Here is an 18,742-nt window from a genome sequence, read left to right on the forward strand (position 1 = left end):
CCAACAGGGAGATGTTTTCTCTCTTTTATTTAGCACAAATATCATATATTTAAAACTAGGAATTGAAAGGTGTTAAATATGTTGGAGAATTTTGAAAAAAGACACGAGTGGCTAGATGATAGGTCATACTGCCTTGCAGAGATAAGTTTTAAAACATTGTGGAGCTTGACTCATTTTTTTTTCCATAATTCAAAAACCTAACTGGAAAATCCATTGACGTGCCTAAATTGTCCATAGACATACAAGATTTCCCAGTATCTGCTCATGATCTTTACTCAGTTATAAGTGGTGGGAAGCTACTGTTAATAACACTTAAACATTTGAAGCAACTTATTTATATGAATCACATGTTTGTGTGCACGCATAAATAGTTATACAAAGGCCAATTATTGAACAAGAAAGGGCTTTAATAGAATTATCTGCCAGTGATCAGCCAGTGCTTGAAGCTGACACTTTTTTCTTTAATGCCAAATGGCTTTAGCCAAGCTTTAGGTAAGAGTAGTTACTTTTCAGTTTTATTGGAATGGACTGTGGATACTGAAGCAACAAAATTATCATTTAGTTAATAGAGAGAGATTTTCGTTCTACATTTCTTTTTCTGGCAGGCTGAAATGAGCTCTGGAAAGTCCATATCAAGCAGTACATGGCAAATTTGGAATCTTTAGTTGTACAGGTTGAGTCACTCGTGTGTAATTATCAGTCACTGATTCCTACAATTCCTAGAAAAATGGAAATGCCCTATTTGACTAAGCCCCTCTACTTGGTACCTTTTTAGAGAATCCTGCATGTTGCTTCTAAAGTGAACCTGTATTGGGAATAGAAGATGAACACATACCAAGTAACAGCCACAACAGGGGATGAGGAGTCCCAGAGGCTGCAAAATACAAAAAAAAAAAAAAACACCCAGCAGACTTTATAAGTTAAACATGCAATTGCAGCAGCCTGTCCATAAAAATGGGAGGAGGCTATGGGAGGAATAAATATTTTTGTAGCCACATGGATGAGTCCTGAACAAAAAGAACTCCTGGGTTTTTTATGCAAATTAATTTTAAAGTGTGTGAACCAGGTATGAATATTACATGCATGAGCTCTGCTGTGTTGAAACTATATGTACAAATATATATTATACACACACCATATATATATTGTATGAATCCCATAAGAAATAAAAGAAATGTGTTTTGCCTGCTCACTCATGTTTTCTTTAAAAATGGTATGTATACTGTATTCCCAATTCTCCAAGGGTATGCAAACTTTTGAGCACAACTGTATATGTACTTCTTTTGTAATATCTTAAAGTTGTTAAGTTTGGTTAACAAGCAATCTGCTTGTTGCAATTTCATAGGACTCCACAATGGAATGAGCTTCAACCACCATTCAATGCAAATAATCCCTTGTTGCTGGCATCAGATGTGGTGCAATATTATCAGTACCTGCTGGCTGGATGTGAGTATACTGTGTCATTTAAAGTACAACTGTGGCTTCCCATTACAAAATGTGTGCTGTGTCCATCATTGTCACTGCTGATTCACAAGTCTGTAGCTTATTAGTGCTTTCCACTGCTATCTAAATTGATAGCACTGCCTCTGTTGCTGAAACCCTTGCACTGTGAGCTGCAATGTCTAGAAGGGTGTGCAGCACAAATGAAGGAGGATTTGGCTCAGTCAGGGAATGTAAAGGACATTTTTTGTTTACTTTGAGACTTGTGCATCACATAGTAACTAGATTTGATACTTGTTTAGACTGTCATCCAGGAGCCTTTAGATGCATTTTATGATACAATTTCTCATTTTACATAAGTGTGTGTTGTGTGTGGTGCATATATGCTAGCGGCACTTGGTCTCATGGTAGGTAGTACTTGGCATGGTTCATGTGTAGTGGGGTATTTTTGCTTTAGTGTAAACTGCTTTTAGCAGGAACTAGTGGAATAGGTTTCATTTACCTTTTGTTACAAGAGACATCAGCTTCTACAAATGTATTAACCACTTCCGGAGCAATTTCTTAATATTTGCACACATGATAAAATATGAATTTTTGGGTAGAAAATCGCTTCAAACCCCCAGACAATTATATATTTTCTGAAAGCAGAGGCCCTGTAGAATGAAAAAGTTGCAATTTGTTATGTTGCACAGTATTTGCACAAATGTTTATCAAACCAATATTTTTAGGATAAAATACACTAAAATGAAATTTAGTGCACATAAACAGAATATAATACCCAATTTTAAGTAAATTTTAGGTAAATGGATACCAAACATGTCAAGCCTTAACATTGTGTTCCCCGCGAAGCCGCAAAAAACGTCAATACCCAAAATTTCCCATAGGGGACACTTTAAAAGCTTTTAATGCTCATCAGTTTAGTGCTAACAGTGATTGATGGCCCTAGAATTATTGCTCTCACTCTGACGTTCGCAGCGATATGTAACACATATCACAATTTTCGTTTTTGCGCATAGGCGCACTGACGCGTGTTTGCATATGTATGTGCGTGCACTTGGGGACTTAAATTTTTATTTTTTTGCATTTTTTATATATATCGCTTTACTTTTTTTTTACACTAACCTTATTGCCATCACATAGGGGGCTATCAAGCCCCTTATGTAGTAGCAGCAGATAGGGTATGACGGGTCCTCTTTCACATCCCTAATGTCTCCTAGAATCCCCAAAGAAGCTGAGGAAACCGCTATCTGCTTCCCCAGCTTCTTTTTCTGGCTCCAAGAGCTGGAGAATGTAAACAGTGACACCGGAAGTGATGTAATACACATCACTTTTGGGTCGAATGATAGGAGGAAAGATTAGCGGCTGGAAGCCGCTGGATCTCTCTCTGATCGTTGCGGGGAGTCCCACCATGCCACTCCCGTGCCCCGCATGAGGGGCCGGTGGCAGCAGGGTGGGGTGAGGGCAGCACATGTCAGTGATCTGTACAAACGGTCCAGCGGCTGTATAGACGCCGGATCGTTTGTACCTGAGCAGCTGTCGCCCACTGTTTAAAATAACACCAAGAACACGGCTGCAGCAGGACCGAGTGGTAGTTCTGTCCAGACTGTGATCGCCAACCTGTGCTGGTTTATGGCTAGCCTCCGAGGCTGGTGCATCCACTGCCAGCAATAACCCATTTCAGACCCCTCCTCCGCTTCAGTCATTAGTTGCTAGGACCACTGGCATCCTAGCAACCAATTACATCTGGCAGGGTCAGCTTGTCAAATACAAGTTATTCCCTCTGGACTACACCTACCAGATTCCTTGTTGGCTGGCGGTTGTTGTCAAGCGGTGCTTATGGAGATTTAGGGACTGGGCTAGGTCCCAGTGATACAGGCCTTCCGCGCTGTCCTGGGGACTGCTCTGTATAGCTAGGAATAATTAATATCATACAGAGTGTCCAGTGTGCTGCTGAGACTGAGGACACCCACGCACATCCCGTACACCCTGCAACCAGCATCGGACAGTGAGATGCCTGTGGAGAGTGTGCCTGTCATCACTGTCTGTATACTCACTGATTGTATGCATTACCTAGAACGGACTCCACTACACGTCACTGGCTCATATTATGTGTGCGGTCAATAAAAAGACGTTATTCTACCTTGGAGTGTCCATAATTTCTTATTTACCTGACGTGACCCCGTCTTTTATATTTTGGCAAAAATGTGGGTAATAATAAACGTTTCATAACATAATGAAAACAGGGTTTTTTTTCAGCATTTTCTATACTTTTTTCGTTATATAGTAAAAAAAAAAAAAAACCTCCAGTGGTGAATAAATACCACTAAAAGAAATCTCTATGTCTTCCAAAATAAAAGGTATAACATTCACTTCAGTACAGCGTTGCACGGTGGAATACATGTCAGTCAAATTACCGCAGTGCTAAATACTGAAAAATGGCCTGGACAGGAAGGGGGTTTAACACCACGGACTTCAAGTGGTTAAATAAACTATATGTATTTTCCTTGCAATCTTTGACAAGTAGGCAGTTGTGTTTGCTTTGGGGACATCATTTCTGTGGCAGTTTTCATTACAAAAGAACTGAATCCAAACCTCATGTGTATAATATATTAAAGTTTATTTATATCCAAGACTAATCTCTTTTTTTTTTGCTAGAGTAGGAAATAGAACTCTTATTAGGTTATTTTTGTGTGTGCTGATGGGGAAATCTCTCCAGTGTGAGGAGATGGACGATTCCCCCTCCATTTCCGGTCTGGTGACAACTGTAAACTTTTGGATTTCTCATCAGTTTCTGTCCCAGTGACAGTGGTGACCAGGACAAATAAGGAAGTTTCATAACATAATGAAAACAGGGTTTTTTTTCAGCATTTTCTATACTTTTTTCGTTATATAGTAAAAAACAAACAAAACCTCCAGTGCTGAATAAATAGGAAGGGGGTTTAACACCACGGACTTCAAGTGGTTAAATAAACTATATGTATTTTCCTTGCAATCTTTGACAAGTAGGCAGTTGTGTTTGCTTTGGGGACATCATTTCTGTGGCAGTTTTCATTACAAAAGAACTGAATCCAAACCTCATGTGTATAATATATTAAAGTTTATTTATATCCAAGACTAATCTCTTTTTTTTTTGCTAGAGTAGGAAATAGAACTCTTATTAGGTTATTTTTGTGTGTGCTGATGGGGAAATCTCTCCAGTGTGAGGAGATGGACGATTCCCCCTCCATTTCCGGTCTGGTGACAACTGTAAACTTTTGGATTTCTCATCAGTTTCTGTCCCAGTGACAGTGGTGACCAGGACAAATAAGGAGGATGAATCTCCACAGTGTGCTCATAGACAGAAATAAAAACATATTAGAGGTTCTAACCTCGCATCCCTCAGCAGTAAAACATCAGTAGTACAGTACCAGGCACCTGTGTGTAAAAGCCCTTACTGTATAACATAAAATATAGGTGTATTTCCCTACCCAGGAGCAGTGGCGGAACCACCACCATAGCGACCCACGCGGTCGATAAGACAGTAAATTATCATTGATATTTACCGATCCTCTGTGTGCTGCACAAACACTGGAGTGATCGTCTGATCCAGTGTTTGTAAATAACTGCAGACACATAGTACTATGTGTCCCCAGTTATGAATGAACAGGAGGTGATTTACATTTACAGTACTTGCATAAACACACACATACATAAAGAGGTATGCCCCTAAATACAGACGGTCCCTGGGGTTGTACTTCCCTACTCATGCACATTATTATACAGGACTTATATAGTGCCAACAGATTGTGCAGCGCTTTACAATGTATGTTTATGCAAGTACTGGTATATACGCGCCTACTGCCATGTACAGCCATTGACTTCTATGAGCAACTGTATGCTCCCGGGCAGGGAAATATGCCAAAATTCTATGTTGTTTGCCCCTAGGCACTTGTGTGCATGAGCCCTAAAATTGCAATTAATACAGCAGTAAAACACAGGAGCAAATGCACCTAAAAGTCAGAAAAACACATAAAAATCACACCACAGTGCATGAAAAAACATTTGTTTAAACATGTTGTTTTAAAACCCTAACAAAAGTAGTTACTTTTGTTTTAATCTTCATAACAAGTCCTGTGCCAGTATCTGAAGGATTGAAGGATCAACAGGAAAATGTAACCCAGGAAGGTAACACTGGCGCCAGGTTAAAGCTGGTGGCTTTACCTATCCTTAAGTGTTTCTTGCAAACTAAAACCTCTAGTTACACATAAGGCTCAACATCATCGTATGGCTTTTAGCTGCTGAAATTTTACAGGCCAAGAGGTATTTCTGCCATCCAGGGATATGTGAATGCTCCGAGATTTCTCCATTTGCAGCTGCTGTCAAATGATTTCCTAATCTGGCAACGTGCTTTCCTAAAACTTGGAAGTACCTAAGAAGCTGTAAATCGGCAACGGAATTGTTTCAGCGCATTTCACAGAATATATTCCCGGTTACTATTTGATTGCTTTTGGTTACACACTGGCCTTCAATGTTTAAAAAAAATATATATTTGTGCTGTGATTTATCTTTGCTGTAATTGCAAATGTGTTTTCCTTTATAACCCTTTGAGTATTTGACACTATTCACACTGGACACTTTCATCTTGTTTATGTGTAATATCTGGTGCATATAAACTCCAGAATAAAAGTAAAATTAAAAAAATATGTTATTATATTAATCATGTTCACTCCCAAGTGTTGGTTTAAAGTGGACCTTTGAGTAAATTCTGCATGTAAAGTATAATTTGTTATTACTTAAGGCTGAAGATAGTGGCGTCCAAAAAACAAAATTAATTGACTTTCGGACCCATATCCCAAAAAACTAAAAATCCAAAACGAACCGAAAAACTATTTTTTTTTTTCCATATAATTTTTATTAAATTATAAACATAACGGGTGCCCGAAGAGGACATGACCTGAGGCCTCGATGTGTCCGGTAACAGGTATGGAAGGTTAGAGTGTTGGGGAGCGGGAGGCTCCGTGCTATTCTGTTGGTTGCCTGGGCGAGCTGCGGAGCCGTCTCAGAAGGCGACCTCCATCGGCGGCTTCGCGCATGCGCTCTTCCCGAAAAACAATTTTTATAATACTTAAAGCATCCTGCAAGTTTAGCACCTGCCTTCAAAGCATTTTGCTCTAATGCCTGCACTTGAAGGCAAGAGCTTATGTTCATATTCTGCATGTGACATTGTCAGTTAATATGCTGACCTGGTTGCCAAAGCCCTTGCCACACTGCCGCTAGCATCACTTAAAAGAGAACTATGGGGTTTAGAGTTTTTCCCCATAGTTCTCTTTAGGGTCACAGGAGGACATATACTAACCTCCTCCTGCGACCCAAAGCTCAGTATATAGCGAGCTATTGCCCACAATATACTGAGAGCGCCGCAGCTGGGACGGATCTCGACAATACTGTCTGGATCCACCCATCTGTGTGAGTGACAGCGGGCTCTGGCTATCTAGAGGCAGAGCCAGCTGTGTCCGCTCTCTCCCGTTTGTTCCTCCACTCAGCACTGGAGGATCGGAGAGGGGAGGGAGGAATCCTTGCTGGGTGCGGTGACTGACGGTCACCGCTCACTGCAGGGAGACGATCAGGAAGCGAACGGATCGGCGGTATGTTTCTGCTCACTTCCCGATCGATAAAGAAGACCTGTGACAGCTTCTTTGTCACAGGTCGGCTCTAACTATGAGGATGAGTGGAAATCACTTGCCTCATAGTTCTCCTTTAATGGATTGAAGTAGATCTGACTATGATTGTAAATCTTTATACAGAGTGCACGTCCAGGTTTACCAGCAGATGGTGCTATAGGGGGATTCTATAACCATGGCTCCTGAATTCCCAAGTCTGGGTCATTTAACAGAACTATTTTTCTTTTCTTACTGAAAACCCCTCATATTAAAGAATAATGGTGTGCAGAACTTTGTGCATTTGGCAGGTTTTATTAGTTTGCTAACTCAAGCTGCTAAACACTCACCTATGATTGATTGTAATGGGTTACTGAACAGCACATACTCATTATACTCATGCTTAAATAAGCCAAGTGGCCTTCTGTGTTTTAGTAAACACTACCCATTTATGTGCAAGCAAAGCTGAAAAACACTTGTTTGATTTTTTTTTTTCACGGGCATTACATGCACATAGGGTGCAGTCTTTGTGTTTACCTGCAGTACAATAATTGGCTGACATTAGCAGAAAGTTATGGTTCGATATAATATCACTTCCCTCAATAAGGTTAATTGCTAGCAAATGGCTAAATGGGAGTTTAAGGCGAATGCTACAGCTGTCTGCCATGTTAGCAGTAAAAGGAATTGTGGCGCCATTTCAGGGTCACTATTTGTATCTGTCTATCACGGTAAGAACACGGCAGTTTCTCTCAGTTTCATTCTTTTGTATAGCATTTCTGTCAATTGTTTGGCTCCATTAAGTGTGCAAGGGAAATAAAAGCCTCAATGACCAAGCCACAAGGGGCTGTGTATAAACTCTCTCTTTGTCCAGAGCCAGAACATTACATTAGGTCTCATTATCCATTTATAATAAGTGACCTTTGCCCTGTGGGTCATTGAAAAATACTCAGTGTGCTTTTCTAACACTAGGTACCTCCATCAGCAGACTGATGAAACAATGAACCGTCTGCTTGTCTCATTGAAGGGGACACTTAGCAGGTTTTCATAAATATGAGGTTACAAACCAAGCCCCTTAAGCAAAACCTGGCTCTTTAATCTTTCAAGCATCAGCGAAGTTTGGAGATGTTTCTCCACTTCCATGATGTTATATTTTTATTCATTCACATATAACTATCCTGACTTAGAAGTACATACTATTCAGTATATTATTATCTTTAGCTCTGAAGAACAACTTCCAATGTGTAAGGCTAATAAGAAGCTATTGTATGAACAACCATTTTCTAGTGTTTGAGACCTTTGTCCCCAGGGCTGCAATAAGTGGTGCTGCACAGATGTTTGGTTATTTTGGAGGTCATCTGTGACATCTGCTCTCAAATCCTCCGTGCCCTTACGTACACCTATACAAGCAAGCAACTGCAGCCAGCGTGTCACTTTCAGCACAGCATAAGAACACTATCGATGTGAATATTCCACAGAACAAGAACAATATGATTCCTGACCCACTTTCTCTCTCTCCCTTCTGTCCTGTGGTCACAATTACCTTTACAGCTCAGACCTAAATTTTGCCTAAAAACTTTGTCAGGCACCCTTTTAACCTTTTTGTGCTACATATTATAGCTGGGATGTGCGTTCCATTTCAAATATAGAGAGAATACCAACATTCACTCTCTGCTGGACATCACAGTGTTTGCGCCACGCTGCACCTGCATTTTACGAGTAAACCATAGAATGCGCGCTGCAGTGTAGAGCCTGTGGTGTCCTATGGAGTGCTCTTACAGCTCATGTGACCTGGCTCTCCTCTTCCAACATTTGTGTTTTTCCTGCGTTTCTTGGCAAAGCACTGTGTTTTAAAAATCTGCCTTTTTTAAAAATCAGCAGTATGACTGCAATAACGATATACTGCTGCTTAATATATGGAACACATATTCTGCTGTCTGCAAACAGTAGAACATATTAGTAATAAATAGAGATTTGTATTCGGACGGACTTGCTGAATCACGAAATTCGGTTGATTCGACGGTTCGTCTGAATCTGAAATAAATTATTACGAAAAATATTTTCGGGCATATATTAATTAGTTTTGTATAGGTACACCCATCTTGCTGCATCCAAGATGGTGGTCTTTATACATGCGTATGACGTCGCCTGATGACGGTGTCATGTGCCCTTGCCTCCAAGATGGCAGCTTGTTCACTCCTGCTTTCTCCAAAATCTTCACCCTTTTGTGAATAGTCCCCTAAATAAGTGGTCGCCAACCGGTGGTGCGTGAGAAAATTTTGGTGGTTCCCGGGCCCCTCTGATGCCGTGCAGGCTGAGCGGTCATCGAAGCGGCACAGAGGCTCCGGAGCTGCCTCTCACTGACTCAAGCAGTGGCTGTAACAAGGAATGTATGGCTCTCACTACAGTGCAGGAGGCGGGGCATCTCATCAGTACCCGGACTGAGCAGGCTGCGGGACATTGGGGGACAAGTGGTTGGGGGCAGTGCAGAAGCTAGGGTGGACATGTGCCCCGTGGCCAGTGGCAGATTCAATAGGGGGGGAACAATTAATATTATTACTGGGCAGGCACACCCACACCTATGTATGTGTATATATACCGTATGTATATATAGATATATTCTCATATTTTTGGTTTCCTCATATATAAATATATTCTCATATGTGTATATCTATATCCACACATATATACACACACACAAATATATTAATAGATGAGGAAACAAAAAATATGAGAATATTATATGTTTTGTAAAAATTAATTGACTGGCTGTATATTCTATTTCAAAAACTTGCTATTTCCCAGTATTTCCAAGGTATTAAAAAAACAACAAAACGGAGTTTACTAAGGATGACACAACACAAAGATTATTGCATCATCAGCAATATTTTCGTTAAGCTCTCCAAAGTATTTTACAGTATAGTGGAAGAGCAGGCCCCATCACAGTGTTGTCTGGAAAAAGATTTATACCTTAGAGCAATCAAAACACTTTGCCCCCAGCCAGCAGTTTGGACACATTGCTCTCTGCCTCCAATTTACAGATTCCATTCTGGTTGAACTATAAGGTTTTTCCACTAAAAAGGACTTTGAAAATCAGCTTTATGTCACACACACAGCTGCAGAGAATGAATCAATTTAAAATTGGATCATCTGCGTGTTTTGAATTAATATTTCCGGTTTGAGGCCTGAAAAGACTTATTTTAAGTGGAATATTCATCAATCTTTTAGAGACACCTAAAAACGTATGTAAATATTTTATCAGGGACCTATGGAGATGTAAGGTATTTGGAACCACCTCCAAAAACATAAATACAAGGTCTGGAGTACTAAATGGTTACATTTAATAATGCCTTTGAAGTTTCAGATGGTATCTTGAACTTTGAAGCAATCAATAGCCTAGTTAATTTCTTTTTAACGTGCTGTGCTAAGTACGTCCCAAAGTAAGCAATCCAGGCACCACTCCAGTGGTTTGACAGCTTAATATTAACACAATATTTGTGTAATTTTCCTTTTTTCACATTGTAGACTTCTTTTTGGAAAGTAATTGTGCTGATGCAAAAATCTGTACTTTGAATATTCCTCGTAAGGCTTTTAAATAAGTTCAGCTGTTCTTTCCAACAAAATCAAGCCAAAAAAAAAGACTTACTATATAATGTGCATTACTCTTACAGTATAATAAATCAGACCAGTCAGATGCTAAATTACATGTAACAAATAAATACATACTGGATTAAATGCTCACCTGTCTGTTTAATTTAGACGTACTTGCTGATTCATTGCCAGGATAATTGTTCCAGAAATGCATCATTTTCAGTTATCTGTCTACCTGTCTGCCCTTCTCACAATGCCTAACAGGGATACAAAGATAGGGCATTCACACAGTGCCCTCATATCACCACCTATAATGAAAAAGGTGGAGTAACCCTAGTGCAGGGCATTGCCACAGTGTAGTTTGACAACTGTGGCACATAGCACTCTCCGCCAGAGGGGCTGAGAGGGTCCAGAGTGTAAAACATTTCATAAGGAAGAACCTGGCTTTTCAGATTCTTCCAGGTTTTCCTAATTCTAGCTGGGATCTGGTGCTCTGGAGATTTCTTAGAGCTCTGGGTGGGATGAAATCTCCAGTCCTGGAGCAAGGTTATGCCAATGACCAGTCTGGGCTGATCAGGTGGCTGAGAGCAGCCTCATTAAGGAGTCAGACCAGAGTTCAGTGGAGAGTTGGTGTGGTGTGTGCTGGAGGCACACGAGAGCCAAGCCAGGTGGTGTGGTGAAGCCACACACACAACAGCTAGAGAGGCTGGAGGATTAGTGAGGCTGAGAGAACCAGGCACACAGGGTGTGTGGAAAGCAGCTATAATCAGCTAAAGAACGTGAAGTACCTCTGAGGTGGTTTGCTAAGGCGAACATTAAAGTCCTGGGACTAGGACAGTGAGTGAACGAGACAACCTTGAGTTGGTGAGACAAGATACCCTTCTTGCTGAAGATAAATTAACTTTATTTTATGTTCTATGCTGAAGTTAAGCTGGCATTTGTGTTTTCCACCTGTGAGTTGCATACAGGGAAAAATAAAGACTTTTTGTTTATGGAAAAGCCATGTGTGAGTGCTCTGTGAGCTTCCCAACATTACAATATATCTATATAAATCAAACATATTTCTTTCAATTGGAAAGTATTTCCTTATCTTTTCTTATCATGATCCTTTTCTCAGTTCACATTATTGTCATGTGTTATTACAGATGTACAGTCTAAATATTTTATAATGAGGCTTACATAGGCTACTGAAAATGCTCTGATCTTGTCAGAATGGAGTCACTGACAAGAATTAATATATTAACTCATATGCTACACTGCTTGACAAATAGCTTACTAAATGCATCAAAATTTATTGGTCATTCCATGATTTAATTGCCTAATGGTTGCATTACAGGGCAAGGGAAATCCATTAATTATATCTTCCTCCACCCATAGGAAATGTAATGATATAAATATAGATTTTGTTTAAGCAACATTCTCTATATAGCTGTAGTGCTGTTTGTGTACAATTGTGCCACTTTTGTCTTAACATATGTTAAGAGAAAAATATAAACGTATTTTTGACTGCATTTCCCCTTGTTTAAAAATCTGTGGTACATCAGATATTGTAGTGTAGTGAATGTAGTGAAACTTTCTGTTGCAAGGTAAGTTCCATAAATGTTTTAGTCATATATGTTATATTTTTATCAGTTGTTCATATTAGCTGTACCTAGCTAACATTTTCTTTTCAAAGATTTTTATTAATTTTATATCATAAAACATCCATACACAAACATTGACATCGATAGTCTACAAGGATTAACATAATCAATTCCTCCCTGCTGACCCTCCCCGCCGTACCATCACTACCAAGACACCACAACAAAATCACTAAAACAACACAAAACAAAGAAAATACACTTAAATTTTATCTATTACACAGAGTCACACTTTCTACAGAAAGTGATGGGTGCGCATAAGCTATTCAGGGTTCCCAAATCTTCAAAATAATTTTTATTAGAATCCAATAGAATACTAGTCAATTATTCGTTAATAAGAAAAGATTCCATCCTTTTTTTGACCTCTCTAATAAGCACATATGGTTTCTTGCAGGCCTGAGCAATGGTCTGTTTAGCCGCCAACATAACATAAATCGCCAATTTATGTTGTAAGTTGGTAAGAGAGGAGGATTTAAAATGTAATACAGCTACCCATTGGTCTCTTTCAACGTTGACCAGAAAGATGTCACCAATCAACTGAAATACTTTCAACCAAAACCTATCCAGTTTTGGACATGTCCACCAGGTATGAATAACATCTCCCATGGAAGCACATCCTCGGAAACAAAGGTCAGAGTGTGTTGAGTGAAGATGAACCAACCTGGAGGGCACCAATACCATCTAGTTAAAGTTTTAAATGCCGTTTCTAGAGATGTAAGAAATAGGTCACCAGCACTCCATAAGTTAAAATGAATGAGTCCTTTTAATAGACAATGATGTCACAGAAATCCAACATGAGCCGACGTTTCGGGGCCACACAGGGTCCCTTCTTCAAGGCAAGAGATGTGACAATGTAATAACATCCACAAGCTACATATATACCCCATGTAATCAAATCATTAGTGATGTACACGCCCCCAGTGATGTGAAAACGGCGGGAAAATGGCCATTTTGAAAAAAAATAAAGAAAAAACTCTATATGATATAATCTCATTTAACGTCATCATATAACTCGATCTTTGTCAGATTTGAATGGTTGTGATGTTGGTACATTCTTCTTCGGTCTGTGATCTTACGGGTAACATTTATAGAACAAGTAGCTGTTGATTGCCATATTTGTTGCCATTCCTTCGGTTGTCTGACCATTCCAAGCTCCTTTTCCCAATTCTGTACATATTTATGGTTAAAAGGCATTGATAACCTATTTAACTGGGAATAGAATATTGAAATATGTTTAGGAGTTGTAGGGCAGTTTAAACAAATATTCTCAAAAAACGTTAATTCCGATGTAAGCTAACATTTTCATTCCTATATACACTATATTGCCAAAAGTATTGGGACACCCCTCCAAATCATTGGATTCAGGTGTTCCAATCACCTCCATGGCCACAGGTGTATAAAATCAAGCACCTAGGCATGCTGACTGCTTCTACAAACATTTGTGAAAGAATGGGTCGCACTCAGGAGCTCAGTGAATTCAAGCAGGGTATCGTGATAGGTTGCCACCTGTGCAATAAGTCCATCCGTGAAATTTCCTTGCTACAATATAATTCCAATGGGATGTCCTTCACTGACCACCACAAATGACGGCAAGAGCTGTTGGGGTATCGTTTACACACTTTTAAAGAGAACATCATCTCCAGACCCCTTTACTAGTTCACTGATAGAGTGGATTGATTTCCAGCCCTATTGAATGCAGTCCCTTATGTACCCCTTGTATGCTTAAAGTGTATTTCCACTTTTGCAGTCAAATTTGAGAAAACCTTTTATATGTTCGTTATGCATTCCTATTCACACAGCATACTAAAATATAACTTTAAAAAGGAAAATTCATACCTTTTAGATATTTTGTTAAAGCAGGCAAGATGGCTGATTCCAGGTTTTCCCTAGCCTTTTCACAGTGGTCTGTCCTTATAGAAAGACTTGGGACTGAAATTGAGGATTGTATTTATCTAATAAGCTTCATTGACATACAATGGGCATGCCACCTTAGGCTCCTCACCCCTCACAGCCCCTCCTAACATTTCAGAGAAATAGAAGATAGAAGAAATTTGAACCCTTAAAACCCTAACCTAAGTAAAAAACAATTTAAACTGTAAAAAGCATTTTTTTTCAATTGCTTTAACGTATGCTAACCTGTAGCAAATGTAACAGGAACATGTATAAAATGCATTTTAAGCTCCCCCCAGGGATTCACATACCCTTAGTTGAGAAACAATGATGTAAATGTATCTGCTTTGTAGGGGAGATGAGATTAGTGAAGTCTGATAAATAGCTAATGCATATAAAAACACTTAAAAAAGGTAATACTGGCCAAAGATGACCAGGTCTTCCAAGGACTGTTATGACTGGCATCTGCTTATTTACAACAACATTGCAATCTATTCCACTGGCCAAGAGTTGCAAAAATTAAAGAAATAATACTTTGAGTACTTTTCCTTCTCACTCTGCATTGCGTTTGTATGGTTTTTGTGTTTGTGTGATTTTTCTTGCATTCTGTTAGTTACGTCTGTAAAAACGTGCTGGCCAGTTAATTGTTTTATATCATAACTTGTTCTACTTTGTCCCTGTGTGTCAGTATGACTGAAATTAAAACTTTAGCTTTTAAGAACTTTCAGAGTTAGGAGTGATGTGAATTGTCCAGTGGTCTCTATAAAGTGTAAGCGCCTTATAATTGAAAATACATGTATCAAAGGATAAAAATCAGATTTATGGTGACTATTAACTAAATGATGCAGTCACGCAAATTACCAAGTGCCCCCTTTCTGCAGCTAAAGTTCTTTTGAGATTTGAAAGCACGTGTAGTGGACAACTGTTTATGCATTAATAAGATAATTCAATGGTATTGCAATTAGGTTTGAGGCTACATTCACACCAGCAGCCATGCTCAACCTGGTGTGGTGTGCTTGTCCCCACACCTGCTGATGTGCTTGTCCCCAAACAGTGCCGATGCACTTGATTGAGCTGCATAGCACTGTTTCTTTCCTTTTTTTGTAGAACTGTATTGAAATGTCAAGTGACTTTTCTATGGGCTCACCACAGTGCGATGCGTTTGTACCACGTTTCACTGTTGTGCGCTTAAAAAAGGTGCTGCATGTCATACTTTTGTTATGTGCACACGACTGGAACGCAGTGGTGTGAATTAAGCCCATTTATTACAAGGCAATTTGTCTTGTCTTGCATTCGGGCATTCGCTGGCTTTTATTTCAAGGCAGATAGTATGAACTGACTGACCCTCAATGATACCCCAAAATGTATCAACATTTAAAGTTTCATCCATGGAAAAATATTTTTATTTATGTATTTGTCTGCAGAACAGAAAGCATACTTCTATATGCTGTTAACATACCTAGGATTACCATAATAAAAGTTACATGGCTATTTTATAATTACATGCGGTCTGTTACCATTCTACAGGGAGTGGGTAATGAGAGCAAAGTGAAACCAGATACAAGAACTGTTGGCTGTTAGAAAACTTTAATAATTAATTAGTGGGCCTTTGTTGCACCCAAGGGTCAGGGTTCAGGGAAAAACATTGATTGAGCTAATACAAAGCTCAAGGAAACTTTGTTGTTACTTAGTTAAAGGAAGAGAATATGACATTGGCACTGCTACTTCATTTTTTAAACACAATAGGAAAGCACAAAACTATTTCCATAACCTTAGTGTTTTTTCTGTTATTAAATGCAATAGGTTACCTTTATGTTATTGTATTAAGAGGATTTATTATATTTTAAACTGAACAATACATTGTAAGAGATGAGTTACATTCCAGAACTGTAATGAAGGCCCACTTCAGATTTCATTACTAGTTTTAGTTACTAGGAAACAGTGACGGCAAGTCTGGCAGCACCGGTAAACCCTGGTTTATCATTGATCTACATTTCTTAGTGTCTGTATTGTCCTTTAGGATATTGCCATGTCCTAGGTGAAAAATTAATTGGTTTGTTATGTATATAAATTTTACACATTGCTCTACACATTACTAAGTGAAAGCCTTTGTCTTTGTCAGAGGTGCTTACTAAATGATCTAAAACAGGTGTGTAGAACATTAGTTTAAGGAGACACTTCAAGTACCTTAACTGTTAACAAAAATGTATCTTATTTGTGCATCAATGAGCTGTAGATCCTCAAATCATCTCTGAATTGGTGCGGATACTGTCCTTCCTTCTGGAGGGGGCTACTTTTGTTTCCCATGGCCCCCGTGTGTGTTGTAAAGTAGTAAATTAGTGTTGTAATGTAAACCCCTCCAAGCTCACTCCTGTGATGGACTACAATATCAGGTTTAGCGTATTAATTTGTATTGAGATTGTAGTCCATCACAGGAGTGAGCTTGGAGCAGCAGCTACTTTATAACACACACAGGGACCATGTGGAAGGACAGTGTCAGCACAAATTCAAAGATAATTTGAGGATCTACAGCTGAGTGATTCCCAAAGGCACATTTTTGTTAATAGTTAAGGTACTCTAATGCATTTTAAAGATTAAAGTGACATTAACCAATACTGTAATGTGTGCCTTACTGTAATCCATGGTTGTTTTCCTTCTCTTTGCTGCTCTTCCTTTTTGAATCCTCATGTCTTCTCATGCTTGGGGGGAACTTCCTTTGCAGCTTAGGGCCTCTTCCTGTAGTGCTGGCTCAGGTTACAAGCCTATACAAACGTATACACAGACACCGTGTATCCATTCCTGAGACAAGGCAGTCTGCTGCAAAACAGAAGTTCTGCAGAGCATGAGAACAGATACAGATTTAAAAGGAAGAGCAGCAAAGAGAAGGAAAACAACCATGGATTACAGTAAGGCACACATCACAGTATTGTTTTATGTTAAAAAAATCTGAGGCTTTAATGTCACTTTAAACACTTGAGTTTAGTGTCACTTTAAAGTGTATTGGGTTTTTATATGATTGTAGTCATGCATTATTCTTCTGGCCAACAATTGTTTACTCAAGGTATGTAAAGCCAAAGTTTTTTTTTTTCCTCGTTTTTTTTTTTTTTTAAAGGGAAGGTTTAAAACCCTATTTCAGGTTATTGTATACTGCCTGTGTACTGCTGGAAAATTATCCTTCACCAATGGTCCTTTTAGACACAACAGGAACTTAGAGGAAATCTATCCAAAGTAAATAGAGTTCTCTTCTTTGAGAACTCTCATAGGAACATGCGTCCTCAATGGAAAATTTCCCCTTACCTCTTGCTCTGGTGACAAATGTAGAGAAGAGAAAAGACAAAAGAGAACTAAAGCCAAAAAAAGGTTTGGCTATCATTCCCTTTTAGTTAGAATAAACATAATTTCCTGCTGCCCCTCCTTTACATTACATAGAGGGGAGCAGGAATTTTTTAAGCAAGTAAAAAAAACACCTACAAATTTAAATTGACTGCAAAAGAGAAATACACCTCAACCTGAGTAGCTCAATTAATTATTCTTAAAACAAAACTTTATACTAAATTATATGCCACCCACATCTAAAAGCAGGTCTTTTCAGTGGCCTACTTGCAGTCCTAACTCTTATATGTGCAGTAAATATCACATTTATCTAAGAAAAGAGCACTGTTCTCTGCCCTCCCACACCTCCTGTGCCTCCCTATTGGTCACAGACATTGCTGGGCCAATGTGATGTGACAGGTTATGGGTCTAGGTACTAACTGTTTGTTGCAGCTCCCTGCAGATTACTTTTATACCAATTTAGGTGCATAGTAACATATATGTAGACATTTAGGTGAATAGGTGCATAGTAACATATACAGTATGTAGACATGCAGCTACACATACTGTACATATAGATGTGTTAATCCCCTACTTCTTTAGCCATTCTCTTACTGTACCAGTAAACTCCAGAGTACCAGTATATATGTGTACAGAATTTGTCAATAAAGGCACTTGAAGTCTTTGTAGACTAACTTGGTCTAATAAAAGCTGCCACAGATAGCACAGCAATTAACATTTTGGGTGGTGCCACATTTGAAACAACAATATATATTGCTTTCTACCCTTTTAGCACCAGATTATGATCATTCATGGTTAAGTTTTCACACTGCTGCCCGTCTTGTGAACTTGCCGCCAGAACATTTTAATTGAAGGAAGCATGAGACAGTACACGCACACATATTTTTCCTTCTGTTAGGAATGTACTGTATTCAGTCTCCCTGAGCATCTACGAAAACAGGAAATAGAAAACAATCATGATGTGTGCATTACTCTCTGCAAATAACTGTCTTGCACATGGCATGTGATTTGATGAGATATTTGCTGGAATACAAGCCTTGGTGTTGAGAAACAGTAGGATTAAATACACTATGCTCAGTTGAAGATGCACATCATGATATTACAGAGAACATAAACCATTCCGTGATGTGCTGCAACAGGGCATATAAACTATACAGCTATAATGCCATTGCTATTGCTGTTCTGCACTATTATTAATATATATACATATATATA

At 39.0% G+C, this 18,742-nt stretch overlaps 1 protein-coding gene across 1 annotated transcript in view; it reads left to right on the forward strand.

The window, feature by feature from the left end:
* The window catches only part of BCAS3 (BCAS3, microtubule associated cell migration factor), a 685,966-nt gene that overhangs the window by 225,394 nt on the left and 441,830 nt on the right, over positions 1–18,742 (forward strand). The window contains exon 12 of the mRNA XM_018556659.1: positions 1,346–1,446. Within this exon, the coding sequence (XP_018412161.1) occupies positions 1,346–1,446 (101 nt within the window). The remainder of the gene's footprint in view (positions 1–1,345; positions 1,447–18,742) is intronic.

This window comes from Nanorana parkeri, unplaced genomic scaffold (genome assembly GCF_000935625.1).
Source record: "Nanorana parkeri isolate BGI_ZX_2015 unplaced genomic scaffold, ASM93562v1 scaffold245, whole genome shotgun sequence".
NCBI lineage: Eukaryota > Metazoa > Chordata > Amphibia > Anura > Dicroglossidae > Nanorana > Nanorana parkeri.